General features: G+C 40.3%; 1 protein-coding gene across 2 annotated transcripts in view; it reads left to right on the top strand.

Annotated features, from left to right (window-relative positions):
• chico overlaps positions 1–16,588 on the top strand; it is a 31,034-nt gene that overhangs the window by 6,535 nt on the left and 7,911 nt on the right. For both annotated transcript variants that reach the window (XM_053651417.1, XM_053651419.1), the window contains exons 2-3: positions 10,825–10,922; positions 12,555–12,618. In XM_053651417.1, the coding sequence (XP_053507392.1) occupies positions 10,825–10,922; positions 12,555–12,618 (162 nt within the window). The remainder of the gene's footprint in view (positions 1–10,824; positions 10,923–12,554; positions 12,619–16,588) is intronic.

The raw sequence follows: 16,588 nt of genomic DNA on the forward strand, positions 1-16,588 counted from the left end.
TATTGAAAAACCCATCTCGGATGCTTCTACTCAAGAAAAATCTGGCAACCCTGCGGAGCTCAGAAAATCAACTTGAGCAGGTGCAGAACCCGACTCTGAATACGCGTAACTTTCCCCACGTAAATGTTTACGTCTCTCTTGGACTCCAGATACGGCCCTGAGTGTGCAACAGTTCACCTTTGTCCAATTCTTAACGGCTACTAATCAGTCAGGACACGATCTCGCAGAGTTATTTTGTGATTTTCTCGATTTTCCGTTCATTTCTGCGATCCTGGAGGGACTGATTTTAATAGTTTTATTTGTTTGTTTTTTTCACAACACTATTGTACGGATGTCTTCGAGGATCCGGATATACGTTTGTCCATTTTGTCCCCCTCTTTTTAACCTATCGATCATAAAGCATATGCAAAGCTTTTTGTAAACCATTCATGAAGTGTAGCTTCATGTTGATGCAACAGGATGAGAGATGGAAGAGAATAAGATGGAAGGAGACATGGAGAAAAACGACTAGGTGCAATCACACACCTACGCTTACATCAATGTGCGTAAACACGCGCGCACACTTACACCTATCCAGCTGTGTGCAAAAAGATTCATCGACTGTAGCGCACAGCCCACACACACATTTATCCCCCCTCCCTCCAGCTGTTTTTCTCCATCATACCTTCTCAGCATGTACACTGAGGGGGTTTTGCTTGCTCTTTTGTCTTTCTAAGACACACAAGCATATGACACAGTCTCTCACACACACACACATGCTCCCACATGCTCCCCCTACACACCCGGAGTAATGAGCCGTGTGTGTGGTGTGTGATGGAGGGGGAGGGCTGAGGGCAGCGCCAGAGGACATTATTAAGGCTGGTTGAATTAACACCGCTGCCCTGTGACCGTACTACAAAACCCCCAGCAGGATGGGAGGTTAATCCCCCACGGTCCCCATCAGCACTAAACAAACACACACACACACAAACTGAGACACAGCCCTCCCATTTCCCCTCTCCCCCTCCCTTCCTTGCACTCTTCCTCCTTATGTATGCACAGAACAAAATGACAAACGGCTGGGAGCTGTATTTCTCTGTTTTGAAATCTCCAGTAAAAACCAGTGCACGTGTGTGCTTCGTACAATGCTGGTTAACACTGGTATTACCAAAGCAGAGAGGTCCTCTCTCGCCCCCCCCCCCCCCCTTCCCCTGAATACGCTATTTCACATAACAGATGTTTACATATAGTCCACAAGACAAGATCATTGCTGAATTTATTAAAAAAAAAAAAATTTACCCTGTTCACATACTTATTACATACAAGTTTACATAGCCTTGATTCTTAATACTGTGTGTTGTTACCTGGATGATCCATGACTGTTTTTTTTTGTTGTTGTTTTGTGATATTTCTTCATGAGTCCCTTGTTTACATTTATATTTCACTGCATATGGCAGACGCCCTTATCCAGAGCGACTTACGTTTATCTCATTTATACAACTGGGCAATTGAGGGTTAAGGGCCTTGCTCAAGGGCCCAACAGTGGTAGCTTGGCAGTGCTGGGGTTTAAACTTCTGACCTGCGGTAACATCAGTAACCCAGAGCCTTTAACCACTGAGCTACCACCGCCCTTGTTTGTCCTGAGCAGTTAAACTGCCCACTGTTCTTCAGTAAAATACTCCAGGTCCTGCCCATTCTTAGCTTTTCCAGCATCTTCTGCATATTTGAGCCCTTTCCAACAGCGGCTAAACGATGTTGTGATCCATCTTTTCACACTGAGGACGACTGAGGGACTCGTACACGACTATTACAAAAGGTGCCAACGTTCACTGATGCTCAAGAAGGCAACACGGTACATTTAGAACCAGGGGGATGTAAACTTTTAAACAGGATGATCAGTGTAAAGTATTATTTTGTTTAAAGATCTTTTTTCTTCCCCCGCATTTAGTACTGCCCTTCAGATGCTTAGTAAGGTATTTACATGTCTCCCAGAAGACAAAATAATAACCATTTACACCGATTGTTAAGAATCAAGGGTATGTAGACTTATGAACGGGGTCATTTCTACAAATTCAGCTATTATCTTGTCTTGTGGACTATATGTAAACATCTGTCGGGGCACAGCCGGGGCAGCTGTGGCTCATGTGGTAGAGCGGGTTGTCCACTAATCGTAGGGTTGGTGGTTCGATTCCCGGCCCACGTGACTCCACATGCCGAAGTGTCCTTGAGCAAGACACTGAACCCCAAATTGATCCCGATGGCAAGTTACCGCCTTGCATGGCAGCTCTGCTACCATTGGTGTGTGAGTGTGTGTGTGTGAATGGGTGAATGAGACACAGTGTAAAGCGCTTTGGATAAAAGCGCTATATAAGTGCAGACCATTTACCATTTATCTGTGCTGTGAAATAGCATATTCAGGACAGTACTAAATAAAAACTAAATTTTTATTGGATCTCTCTTATTTTGTTAAAAGTATTAAGATTTTGCAGATTCTACAAGGGGTATACAAACTTCCGACCGCAACTGTAGCACTCATTTAAACGATTACTTCTTGGAAACAGGCAGGTGAATAATTACTTAATGACTGGCTGAAATCCCTGGAAAATATTATTTCCACAGCAGAGCTGCATGCGCTCTCAGAAATAAAAGGGTACTAAACTGTACACCGGTGTTTTAGCCTAAAGACTCGATTGTTGCTACCTGTAGTGTGTATCTTTAACCCGGGACAGTACCCGTAGTGTGCATCTTTAACCCGGGACAGTACCCGTAGTGTGCATCTTTAACCCGGGACAGTACCCGTAGTGTGCATCTTTAACCCGGGACAGTACCCGTAGTGTGCATCTTTAACCCGGGACAGTACCCGGAGTGTGTATCTTTAACCCGGGACAGTACCCGGAGTGTGTATCTTTAACCCGGGACAGTACCCGGAGTGTGTATCTTTAACCCGGGACAGTACCCGGAGTGTGTATCTTTAACCCGGGACAGTACCCGGAGTGTGTATCTTTAACCCGGGACAGTACCTGAGGTGTATGTTTGTTTAAAAAAAAAAAAAAAAGTAATAAAAATTCTAAAAGAAAATTAAAGGCGTAGACCTTAAGATCCAATGATGTACCGTACATCGTAAACTACATTCGCATTCCCATGTGAAAAGTTGAGTTTCTGACCGCGATAACCGCAAAAACGCTCGAAAGCGTGAAATCCTGTACGGACTGATTTAAAGTATTAGAGTGTGTGTTTATTCTACCTAACGATAGCACCAAACCTATGTGCTTGATTTGCAACGAGACGGTGACGATTGTTAAGAGCGGTTACGTTAAGCACCAAACGTTGTGTAGTTCTGTAATTGATGGGACATGCATTTGCCTACATCAGTTGTCCTACTTCAGCTCTGTGGAAATTTGGTAAGTGGACCACAGAGATTTAGATTCGAGTACCCCTGACTTAAAATGCTTTCACATTGAAGACTTCATTCTGGACCATTCGTGCAATTTCATACGTCACATAGGCAGGTTTGCAAAATGCGTTTCCTTTGGGTTATTTTGAATTTTTTTTGGCCAATACTCTCTGGGCAAGCAATTGTTCCACAAAGGTGAGCTAAATACAGTTCTCCAGTCCTACCGAAGTCCGTTTTTTTTATGCATCAGTAATCATAATAACTCTCTTTCTGGCATCCTGAAACTGGAAACAGGAAGTAACATGACGTGTTGATCCGACCCTGTTACACCTGACGCAGACCGCACCGGAGTTCAGGAGAAGCAAACCCCCACGCCACTGAGGAACAGAGATCGGTTCTCCCAGACTCAGAAACAACTTTCTCACGTCACCGTACGTACTGAACTCTGGACGCAAATGGCCCTGACTCTAGAATAACAAAGCGAGTGTGAAAACAGCCTTAAAGGCAGGAGATGCTGACTCCGTTTGGACACATGTACGGATGTCGGTGAAGGATCGGTATCGGGTATGGGAGATACTAAGAGCTTTGGTATTGAAATATGAAAAAAGAAATGGGATTGGTGTAATCGGTAATATCTCTTTAAGAGCTTATGTCTGTGTTCACATTTAAAAAATCTGATCTGGCATTTTAGACCAGCGTCGGCGCTGATACCAGGACATTACTATTCAGCAGTTAACGTAATACAAGTCAAATATATTAAAAGACGCAGTATCCAGTATTACATGTTTTCAGAAAGGATCAGCTTTCATGGACAGGAGGAAAGATGACCGCGATAAAATAAAAAAAAAAATTTACAATTAATGTAAAATCCAAAACTTAAGGGCACTGCGTCTTTAGAAAACCTTCTTTTCTTCTTCTTCATTGTCTTCTCCTTCTTCACCTCCTTCTTTGTCTTCTTCTTCACCTCCTTCTTCGTCTTCTTCGATTCCTTCTTTGTCTTCGTCGTCTTCGTTTCCTCCTTCCTCGTCTTCTTCGTTGTCTTCGCCTCCTTCTACGTCGTTTTCGATTCCTTCTGTCTTCTTCGCTTCCTTCTTCCTCTTTGTCTTCATCGTCTTCGTTTCCTCCTTCCTCTTCTTCTTCATTGTCTTCATTACCTTCTTACTCTTCTTTGTTGTCTTCGCTTCCTTCTTCCTCTTCTTCTTCATTGTCTTCATTTCCTTCTTACTCTTCTTCTTTGTTGTCTTCGCTTCCTTCTTCTTCTTCGCCTCCTTCATCTTCTTCGCCTCCTTCTTCCTCTTCATCTTCGTCGTCTTCACTTCCTTCTTAATCTTTATCTTCATCGTCTTCGCTTCCTTCTTCCTCTTCTTCTTCTTCACTTCCTTCTTCTTCGTCGTCTTCTTCTTCACTTCCTTCTTCGTCTCCTTCCTCTTCTTCTTTGTCTTCCTCGCCTGCTTCTTTGCCTCCTTTGCATTCTAACCCTAACCCAATCTTCTCCTTCACCATTTTCTTTGCGTTTTTCTTTGCCTTCTTCCTCACGCTCTTCTTTTCTTCCTTCTTTGTCATCATCTTCGCCTCCTTCTTCATCTTCTTCACTTCCTTCATCACCTCCTTCATATTTTTTGCCTCCTTTGCATTCTTCATCTTCTTCGCCCTTTTCTTTGCCTCCTTTGCTTTCTTCTTTGCCTCCTACTTCACCTTCTTCTCTGCCATCATCTTCGCCGCCTTCTTTTGTCTTCATTTTCTCATTTTAAAGGGTGCTTTACATCCTTTGTTGTCAAACACGTCTTACTGTGATTTAAAGACCTTCGAGTCAAGCCGTCTGTCAGTTTTTTGATTGCTAGGTGATTATCGGTCTTGGTCTGCAGTACTAGTAGTACAGAAAGCATCTTTTGGAAAGCTGTGTGAGACGTCAGAAGCGCGACGGCGCTGTATCGAGGGAGTTAACACGGCACACTTTCATTCACAATGTGGAGCACTCTTCTAGGAAAAGAATCAACGTTCAGGTGGTGGGATGTGGACTGATGTATGAAGTGTGTCCTGAAGTGGGTTTTTTTTTTTTTTTAATTTTTTAATTTTTTTATTCTTATACCACAGGAATTAGCCAGCGATTCCATTCATTACTTAATGAACAACATGTCTGTGTTTTTATTCGTTGTCGTGGAACATATTCGAGACGAGTTCGTCACTATTAGCAAGCACGTTGTAGCAGCTATAAACGTTTAAATCCTTCCCGCTCTTTTTATCCCCCATCTGTCCTGTTACAGAGAAGAGAAAATGGAAAGCGCTGAATCCTACGCCGGAAAATTCACTGACACTGGAGACTCCTTCCATAAATGTTAAATGGGCAACATCTTAAGCTTCGCCATATCGATGATGATTATGGGTTTTGCTTTGTTAAATAACACCACGTATTTAAATCCGGTTTTTTATTCGTCGTGTATGGTAAACAAGTGGTTACTATGGAAACACTAACGTATTAGAACGAGCACAGAGCCGCTGTTAAACAAGATGAATCGACACTTTACCACCAGTTATATAATTCTGAATAATATTAGATAGTACGTCAGATCGGAAATGAGCAAATCCGATCCTTAAGTGTCCGCAGCACTAAATAAAACTCATCTACCGTCACTTTGACGTCACTGCTTTGTTTTGTTTTGTTTTTTGAACACAAATCTGTATCTCGCTTGTTTAAAGCAAACTTGTTGAAATTCACGTTTTTATGCAGGACCTCCTCTGGCAAGCAGGAAACCTTTCCCCTCTCTCTCTCTCTCGCTCGCGCACACACACACACACACACACACACACACACACACAGGGGTTTTTCCACACTGAAAAGGTTTGAGTACCATAGCTTGCTCTGTACACAGTCCTGCCAATGTTTTTTATGAACACACACACACCCCACAAGCAATAATTGCACTGAGATCAGTCATCCTGTCAAAGCATGGTGTTCACACACACATGCACGCTGCGTTCAAAAAGAGTAATTACTCAAAGATTTCCTCCTGTGAAAGTGTGTCTCCCCTCCCCTCTCTTTTCCGACACACACATACACACAGTGCCCTTATTTGATGAAACAAAGGAGTCCTCAAGAACATGGAGGTGTGTGTGTGTGTGTGTGTGGTTGTGTATATACTTGACACACAGTGCAGCAGCAGATGTCTGGGTCACACAGGCCAAAGCCCTTCATTAGCATGAGAAAAGGGCCTGCAGGAAAACAGCAATCTCCATCTCTCCATCTCTTTCTCTTCTACATTTAAGCTCTCTCCATCCTTCAGTCTCTCTTACTTTCTTTCTGGCAGTTCCCCTCTCTCTCTCTCGTGCTCTCTCTCTCCTCTCATCTCATTCTTTTCCATTCCTTTCTTTGTAGTAGGAGTGTGTGTGGGTCACAGGTGAGGCTGATGATTTTTTGCAGCACGGCTCTCTAATTGATTTCTAATGGTAGCAGAGCAAGAGTGGGATTACTGAGGGCTTCAGCAAAGTCCCCTAGCAACACACACACCCACACACACACACACACACATACACACCACCTCTTCTCTTGCTTCCCACTTATAAGACCACCAACCTTCTATAGGTCAAAATAGACACACAGATGTCAGAATTGTCGTTACGCCGTATTAAGTGTCAGGTTGTTGTTTTTTTGTTTGTAGTTTAGACCATGTACTTTATCAAAAATTTAAAAACTAAGTTATGAATTAATTCACTTTCATTCTTATTCAGGTTTACGTTAGGGAAGAAACATTGTCCCCAATATTACGATTTGTCAGTCGTCCATAGAAAGTTTTATCATCCTTTTATACTGTGGGGGGGAAATATACTGATTTGATTTATTTATTTATTTATTTATTTTTGCTAAAAACCAAATCCAGAAGTCAGTGGCAAAATCAGAAATGGGGGAAAAGTGACAAAAAAAAAAAAAGTCCCTGTATGTTTAAAATAATAATAATAATTAATTTTGTCAGTGTGTTTATAAAACGTCTGTCAGAATTTCTACTTTTAGAATACATTTACATTTTTTAAATACTATGTTTTCGTAAATTATGTCAATTATGATGTTTTTATGTATTATGCATTGGATCTGATGTTTGTTTGCTTACTTGTTTACTTGGTTACTTGCTTGCTTACTTATTTGTTTAATTTCTTGCTTGCTTGCTTACTTATTTGTCTGCTTGCTTATTTACTTGTTTGCTTACATACTTACCTACTTGTTTACTTACTTTCTTTCTTTCTTGTTTACTTTCTTTACTTGCTTGTTTACTTGCTTCCTTACATACTTACCTATGTTTTCTTACTTTCTTTTTTGTTACTTGCATACTTGATTGCTTGCTTACTTGTTTACTTTCTTTGTTTACTTACTTACTTTCTCTCTTTTCGACTTTACTTGCTTGCTTACATACTTACCTATATATGTTCGTTCGTTCTTTCTTTTTTCGTTGTTACTTGCATACTTGATTGCTTGCTTAATTGTTTACTTTATTTCTTTCTTGCTTACTTGTTTACTTACTTTCTTAAATGTGTACTTGTTTACTTATTCTCCAAAAATAGGTTGGAAGGTTATGTAGGACAATTCCGGATGTATTGAAGTCTTTATTTTTTCGTGGCTGAATGTCAGGCGTCTTTGTGCTGAGCACTACAGAGTGTTTACATTGCTGTGTAAAATGGCGTGTTTAAAATGCTGAAGTTAGAGTTCAGGCCGGTGGATTTTTACCTGGTGCTCAGGTCGCATCAGAAGTGTAAAAGCTTGTGGAATGAGAAGCAGAGCTACTGGGGACCGAGTCGAGCGTCCGCAGTGTGCAGGGCAGACAGTCAGTGTTCACACTCGGTACATTATCACTACAGTTTAAATGACGGATGATCTGTCGTCATAAGTTTTACTTTATATTTAAGAAAAAAAATAGCAAACATTTCTGATTCCAGTTAGCAGCATTTTACTACTTCAACCGGAAAATGTCATTTTTACCACTGAGAGTGTGAACTTTCATTTCTGTGACTTTTTAATGCCATTAAAAATCCTGTTTTCTGCCTGAACTCAACTCTCACACAGATCTGTGTCTGTGTGTGTCTGTGTGTGTCTGTGTGTGTCTGTGTGTGTCTGTGTGTGTCTGTGTGTGTCTGTGTGTGTCTGTGTCTCTGTGCGTTCGTGCGTGTGTCTCTGTGCGTTCGTGCGTGTGTCTCTGTGCGTGCGTGCGTGCGTGTGTCTCTGTGCGTGCGTGTGTCTCTGTGCGCGTGTGTCTCTGTGCGCGTGTGTGTCTCTGTGCGCGTGTGTGTCTCTGTGCGCGTGTGTGTGTCTCTGTGTGTGTGCGTGTCTCTGTGCGTGTGTGTCTCTGTGTGCGTGTGTTTTTCCTCTGTGCACGTGTCTCTGTGCATGTCTGTGTGTGTGTGTCTTTGTGCGTGTGTGAGTCTGTGCGTGCGTGTGTGTGTGTGTGTCTCTGTGCGTGCGTATGTGGAGTGTAGAGGAACAATGGGTTCCCAGAGGAGAAGCCGTGAGCTACACAACAGAACACTGCAGGGGATAAACTGCTTTACTACACACACACACACACACACACACACACACACACACACACACACACACAGATTTGGCCTACGCAGCAAATACAGATTCATTTTGACTCAGGTTTCTACACACATGCAGGGAAGATTGTTTGGCAGATACGTGCACTCATGGAACAAAAAAAATCTAATCAAGTTTTTCAAAAAGAACAAAGAGGAAATTTCATGACAGGCTGTTTTTACAGTATAGGGCATTTAGTAGAGCATTTACTGTGATTATAGATAATAAAGTCAGAGGTGTGGAATATTAATATGGGAATAATGTGATAATATGAATATTGTGATAAATAAACAGGATGTACTTTTTTGGAGTGAATCACAAATATTATTATTACTTGTAACCAATTTAATAAAAACAGCTGGTGTTAATGAACACTGCATCAGGAACGAGGACCTTCAGGCTCTTATGACATCATCGGATTTTATCGATTCTCGATTCACTGAGTCAAATTCACTGACTCCCTGATTCATAGATTTTTCCCTCTTGGTCCTTGTTTATTTGTGTAAATGTTCTCTAAAGAAATCACCAAGTTCATCATTTTCAAACATTTTAAACTGTTGTGTTTTTAGGGTATGTACTAAAAGTACTAAAAACGGAAAGGTTTTTCCTTTGTGTTTTTGAAAAGCTTCGCGTCCAGACGACAACGTTGTCAAAACGATCCCCGTTCACACGGATCCGTGAAGACGCCTAAAAACGCTGTATTATACATGCCAGGCCTGTAGGTGGCGGTGTCATTTTGTAAAGAAACACCACACACCTGCGCTCATAAGCATTCACGTCAACATGTCCGCCATATTGATCCATCCGGGCGAGACTGCCCTATAAATAAATAGAAGTAAACGGAGGAGCTGCGGTTTTTCTGGCTAAAAAAGCGCAATAAGGTTTATATTTCTCAAAATATTTCAATAGTTTATGATCTACGTGGAGTACAAAAATGTTCTGTTTCCAGTTACTTATAATTTCGATTGTTACACTTGGAAAAGGATTCATTGTCATAAGGAATTGTGAAAACTCACGCTCGTGAAGCACAGATTCTGCTTATTTTTCTTGGTTAATAAACGCTGAGACGTCCCTAATGTCATATAATTTAATATGCATGAAATGTGAATAAAGGGGGGGTTTTTTCATTGTGGAAATGGATTTTTCTGTCTTCAGCCTCATCTTTTAGCTTTTCGTGTTCTCCAGGTTAGAATTCTGTTAACAAAGCTCGTTCATTTTTAAATACTGAATAAAAAAATCCAAATAGTGCATGTTTAAGTACTAATAATTGACCATTGCTGTACCAAAATGGAACAAAATCTGCAAATCCAAATCAAACAGTGAGACACTGGCAGTCAGTCTGCGTTCTATATATTATTAGCAATAAAAGGATACAGATACACTCCAAAACAGACTATTACAAAGATAATTATAAGATTTTGAATAACTTCGTCGGCGTAGACATAACAGATGTGTAGTAGTGATGCAGTAAATCTTCACTTTTCTGGAGAAGCACAAACACAGTCCTGTATTTTTAAATATCTCGCGGGTTGTTTTGAAGTACTCGTGTGCAAGCATAAAGACTGAACGCGTGAAGACGTGCGCATGACGTCATCGTTTTCGCAGATTCTCCTTTTTGTACGTTCACACGGAGACAATAGTGGCATCGTTTCCAAAAACGTGCGCTTTGAAACCCGTTTTACTTTCATTTCTATTACTTTAGAAAGGACTTTACAACCCATCCCAGACCGCAGCCACAGAGAGAATCTCTGTAAAGGTTTAGTTTCATAGCTGTTGAAAAGTATCTGTGTTCAGAGCGTCTTAAAAAGAGTCTTAAAAATCCTCAAAGTCTTGTGTTTCTCTCTCTCTCTCTCTCTCTCTCTCTCTCTCTCTCTCTCTCTCTCTCTTCCAGGCCGCGTCTCAATCAGCACAACCACTAAAGTTCACCACCTCGGACTCCTGCGACCGCATTAAAGACGAGTTCCAGTTTCTCCAAGCACAATATCACAGGTATGTGAGCCAGGATTGTACCGGAGTGTAAAATGTAAATTGTATTTAAATTACTTGTCTATTTAAAAAGATTTACCTATGTACTTTTATTTAACTTGTATATTTTGGGTTTGAATGGATTTGAATATTAATAAGCTTGAAACTTTATACTGCCACAGACAAGGGGAACAATATCAGCAGAGCTACACTGCATGTGTGTGTGTGTGTGTGTGTGTGTGTGTGTGTGTATATATATAATATTATTTATATATAATATTTATATTTAATTGGGTGCTTAAGAGTTTTGCACAGTACTGTTTATATAGAAATATTTCACATTTTATATACGGAATGCATGAAAATTTTGATCGCCTAAAAATATTTGGGCAAAAATGGCCAAATATGCAGAAAAATTCGCAAAACAAACAAAAAACTTTTTTTCACACTAGGAGTTTTCCTTTTAATTCATTCGATAACACTATGACATTCTGGTGCAATATGCAGCGCTTGTATCATAGTTTAATATATTATGATGTTTGTTTTATTTATTACTCAGTAATATTACTCAGTAATATCTTGTTGAAAGTACAAACTTGTCCTTGTAGTTGTCCCCGTTTTTATTTAAAGCTAAGTATTCTGCAGCGCAAGGCGTATTTCTGAGGGTTATTTAGAAAAGTTAAAAGTTTAGGAAGTTTAGAACAAAAGTCAAACACTTATTTTTATTATTTTTTTTTTTAATCTTTTTTAAAAAAAATTTGAATTCATAAATATTACGCACTTTGAACAGACTTGGATCAGCGTAATTTGCTTCCACACCCCAAGTGTGTGCAGCCCTTCATAGACACACGAGACTCTGAAAATGTGGGTCACCGCAGAAAAAAAGCTTCGTTTTTCATTTCTATTGCTCAAAGTCACTGAAAGACGAAGGCCGTTTGAAGGGCTGCTTCAGCTGAACGTCACCCGGCCCTGACGGACGAGCGGAACGATGGAAGAAAGCGAGGAAGAGAGGATGAACCGTGTTGAGATGTCAGATCTGCTACAGTCTTTCAGCTGCCTCGCCAATACGTTTAAAAGTTGAAAAGAGAAAGTTCATTCGCTCGGTTTCATTCCTTATCTGTATTAACAGTTACGTTCTTCGCTCAACCAATCGTTTCTTTTGTTCAGTACTGACCAATCAGGTGGCGGTAGCAGTGAGAACCAGTTGTCATGGTGATAGAAATGTTTTTTTTTCCTTCTCTCTTGGGTAAGAGGGATTAGGTGAAGTGGAAATGACAGCCTGAAGAAATGTGTGTGTGTGTGTGTGAGAGTGTGAGAGAGAGAGAGAGTGACACCTCCCCCTTCACAGTAACTTCAGGCTCAAATGTAAATATTGTACCTGATACGCATACACACTGGCACGGTTCGTTTCAGCGATGCCTCACACACACACACACACACACACACACACACACACACACACACACACACACTTGCACACACATCCAAATTAGTATTCAAGGCTTTTCACTCAGTGGAGAAGTATTACTCTATTTACTATATGTGCTGACTTGGTGAACAACCTCATAAAGTGCTCTCTCCCCCCCCCCCCCCCCCCTTTCTGTGTGTGTGTGTGTGCGTGTGTGTGTGTATGCATTCCTGCCTCTCCTGCAATAGTCTGAAGCTGGAGTGTGATAAACTGGCTACGGAGAAATCTGAGATGCAGCGTCACTACATCATGGTGAGTAAATCCTTCACATGTAGATGAAAGGAAAATTGGACCCAAAGAGTTTACTGGGAACATCGATGGTATATTCAATCGAGCAACTCCGATTACCAACAGTCCTAGCCAGTGTTCCTCTCAAATCCTTTCATCACACACTCATGTTTTCTAACTTGCGTTTTAATTTCACTGATTCCTGCTGCCTTTGGTCATGCTTCCTACTCCTAGCATGATTCAGCATTTTTAATCAGAACTTCTTCCGCATCTTTTAACCGCAAAGTGAAGTTTCAAGCCCGTTTTGTCACTACGTAGAACAGTTTCTTTTCCCCACCAGATTCCAACCTTCTGAAGCTTGTGGCCAGAAAAGTGCACAAAAGATATGAACCATGAGCGTAGCTTTTAAGGCTAGGATTTAGGCTTAGGACTTAGGATAGAATAGGTTTGTCTTTGATGCTCTGATATTCGATCCCTCCAGGTTTTTGCGATCGCAGAAATGAACGCAAAATCAAACGAACGCTGCGATATTCAGAGATGCTTGGACTTTTTCTAAATTTCCGCTGATTTTACGTAGATTTGGGTCGAGACGCGTCGTGTGACGTCATCACGACACGCATTCTGCCAAAGCACTCTTCGATTCAAGCGCGTACAGCTAAAAGTTCTCATTTACCAACAAACATCACTGTGAAAGTATTCAGTTCAGTTGCAATTTCGCCAGTTCATGTAGTTTTCCGCAAAGAAAGCGCGACAAAATCGAACATTTTTGGCCGCAACAATCACAAAAAAAACCTCCTGTACGGACTGAATAATGTAAAACGAGGACATCGAGCTAAACACAAATTGAGCAACAAGAACTTTCAGTGTTTTTTTTAACAACTCGGCCCGTATTTCACGTGGAAGGGCAGACGGGTGAGATGATGGGAAGACTTATTTGCCTACTTGGTGTGACATTGTTATTGTTTGATTTGAAATCGATAGCTGGAGGGAAACGTACCTGTTTTTAAAAAGCCACGATGCACTAAATCACTTCATACCTTCTGCAGTTTTCCACAGCAGCAGTTAGAAATTCTGGACTAATATATTTGGGGGCATGATCAGCTCAGAGTTGAATTCATGTTCAATACCATCCAAGAAACTAGATAACCAAAAGTGTTTGTGTTGCATTTAAATGTATTCATTTGGTGGACACTTCTGACCCGGAGTCATTTGCATGACCGGCAGAATGCAAACCGAGCACTGAGCATGTTAAAGGAACATTTAGATGTTGCGCGAGCTGCATTAACATCGGTCCATATTCAACCCCTCACTAGAATCATTTAACTATCAGCGAACAATCATCTGTTTATGGGTGTAGGGTCCTGCTGGTGTAGTTATGGATGAATTAAAATTGATTCCAGGTGTGCGATATATTTGGAAGCACATCTGTAGTGGAGTTTGATGAAGCGCGCTGCAGAGAAGCTGAACCTGCTTTTTCCATGTTTAAAGGTAACACTTATCCGTCGGTTTAAATGTCAGCTATTGCATTGGTCCAGCAGTTTTATAGGACTGCGTTCATAAACCCACAGATGGTGCACCTTATTACACCCGTTATATACGGACGGATAATCAAGCGTTACTCACTTGTGCATTTGCAGACATGGTCGGAAATGGTCTCTCTGCGTCTGCTCTGTTCAGTGAAGGGACTGAGCGCCGGAGAGTTAACAATGTCATGGATAACGAGACGCGCCCTTCGTCCCAATTTACATCATTCGTATGCGAATGTTTTTAAAATGCAAGACGAATGGAACGCAACAAGTTTTACATGTAAAATCGTCCACGTTATCACAGCCTAGTTCTCTTGTGTAAAGTAGTTATAGTGTTTAGAAACATTTTTGATCATTCATGTTCCATACCTGTCCGTTATATAGTTTTATAAAAGTTATTTTTTTAATCGTAAAATTTATGAAAAGTAATTAAAAAAAACACAAAAGCTAAACTTATCTCTCTCTCTCTCTATATCTCTACCTATCTCTATATCTATCAAAAACAGATTAATGATTAGGTGTGTGTGTGTATATATATATATATATATATATATATATATATATATATATATATATATATATATATATATATATATATATATATATATATATTATAATTAGTATGTGTGTGTGTGTCACATGATAGGGGAGGCTTGGGGGGGCCTTTAGTTACAAAAGGTTGAAGACCCCTGGGTTAGAAGATGCTGATTTGTAATGTAGCTAAAATCAAAGGTCTGCATTAATGCGCTTGTCCTAATACATTGACGTTTCTATAGTAACAGCGACTTGTATGCCTTCACTTCACATAATCTAATAAACAAATGAAATCATTGACATGGGGACGTTTTCTGTAAGGAGACATTTATTAATGTTTATGGAAGGCGTCTCCAGTGTCAGCACTTTGGCTCGGTAGTCGTTTTCCATCACATGACAGTCTTGTTAACTTTGAGAGGCTGGTGAGGGAACCATTTATCTTATAACAGGAACCAACTTCATGGATGTCCCTCAAAAACAACAATTAAATGTAACTATAAATGGATTTTTTTATTTTTTTTAACTATAACCTGTTGATCTTTAATAAATAAACCAGTTTAATATTTGGTAAATTGTTGCGCTATAAGGGGAATTAAGCACCTTGGGTTTAATTGGACGTGCTGTTATTGTAAAATAAAGAACTTTGGTGTGGTTGTGCCACATCATACCAACCCGTCATTGATTATTTTCCTCTAACTGCATGCTGCATTGTGTTCTTTCATACCTAACCTCCATGCCATGCCATGCGTCTAATTCGAAATACTGTCAGGAATTTTGCACTGTATTTCAGTATTTATGGCTGTTAGACATCTGTTAAGTGCTGTATTATTTATTATGCATTAATTCAGCTGTAATAATGTGTCTGTTAGTCTGAGGACCATCCAGTGCTTGGAGTTTGTGCTACGAAAGCTGCTGATTTTAAGATAACCGATGCGTCATCACGTTGGCGCTTGATTTCTTATCGATGGATATTTTTATTTTGTGCACTAATTCCAATGTGCTGCTGTTAGTTTCATGCATCAGCTTTGCACTCTTGCCTTCCCCCCTGCCTTCACTGCATCTCGCACTTGTCTTTGGCACAAAACCCTGGAGCGTTCCTTTCTCTTCACACTGAAACACTCTATCGATCGGCTTTAAATATGAAGTCAAAAGCGTGTACAGGCTCATCGATCAGCTCATAACCGATCAATAAGAGGCAGTATTGTAACAGCAGCGGACCAACCTAACAACTGCGTCTCAGGGGAATATGTGAGGCGTTTCTTGTTTATAATACATGTTTTGCCTCCAAGCAAAACCACTTGGCTTGTTGCCACAGAGGGAGGCAGAGACTGCTTTTTCTTTGTTTGAATTTTTTCATATAAAAAAAAAAAAATAGAACATTTCGAAAATAGTCACGTCTTTTACAATAAAATTTAGAGTTGGTCAGAAGGGATATTTTTTGAAGAAAAATTTAAGATTTAAAAAGGAAACTGCAGTCTGTTCTGGCTTGTCAAACTGGCAGGACTATACAGGGTTTCCCCCAGGTTTTCAGAGGGTCTAGGTCCAGGGTGGGGGGGGGGGGGGGTGATGTTGAAGGGTTTGAAATTATTCTTAGAAAATTTTAAATTAGTTGACGTTTTAGTTTTTCACGTTGTTTTCGACCATTATATTTACCGTATTTGTGAAAGAAAGCTGGTAACACTTATTGTATTTATAATCCAAAGTCTACTCATTTCACCAAATATTCACCAAATGTTTGTGATTTTAATGAAAATATATATGAAAATACATACGTCATTATTTTTCAAATGCAACCAAAAGACTTCAAGAAGACTTGATTTCTTGATTTATTTCAGCTGTAAATATCGCAGCCCTCTTTTGAACACTTCACTTTCTTTCACTTCTTTTGGGACGCTGTCAACCGCATTGTGGAAGCTTTGACCTTCAGTTTTCAT

Source organism: Ictalurus furcatus, chromosome 20, assembly GCF_023375685.1.
Source record: "Ictalurus furcatus strain D&B chromosome 20, Billie_1.0, whole genome shotgun sequence".
Taxonomy (NCBI): Eukaryota; Metazoa; Chordata; class Actinopteri; order Siluriformes; family Ictaluridae; genus Ictalurus; species Ictalurus furcatus.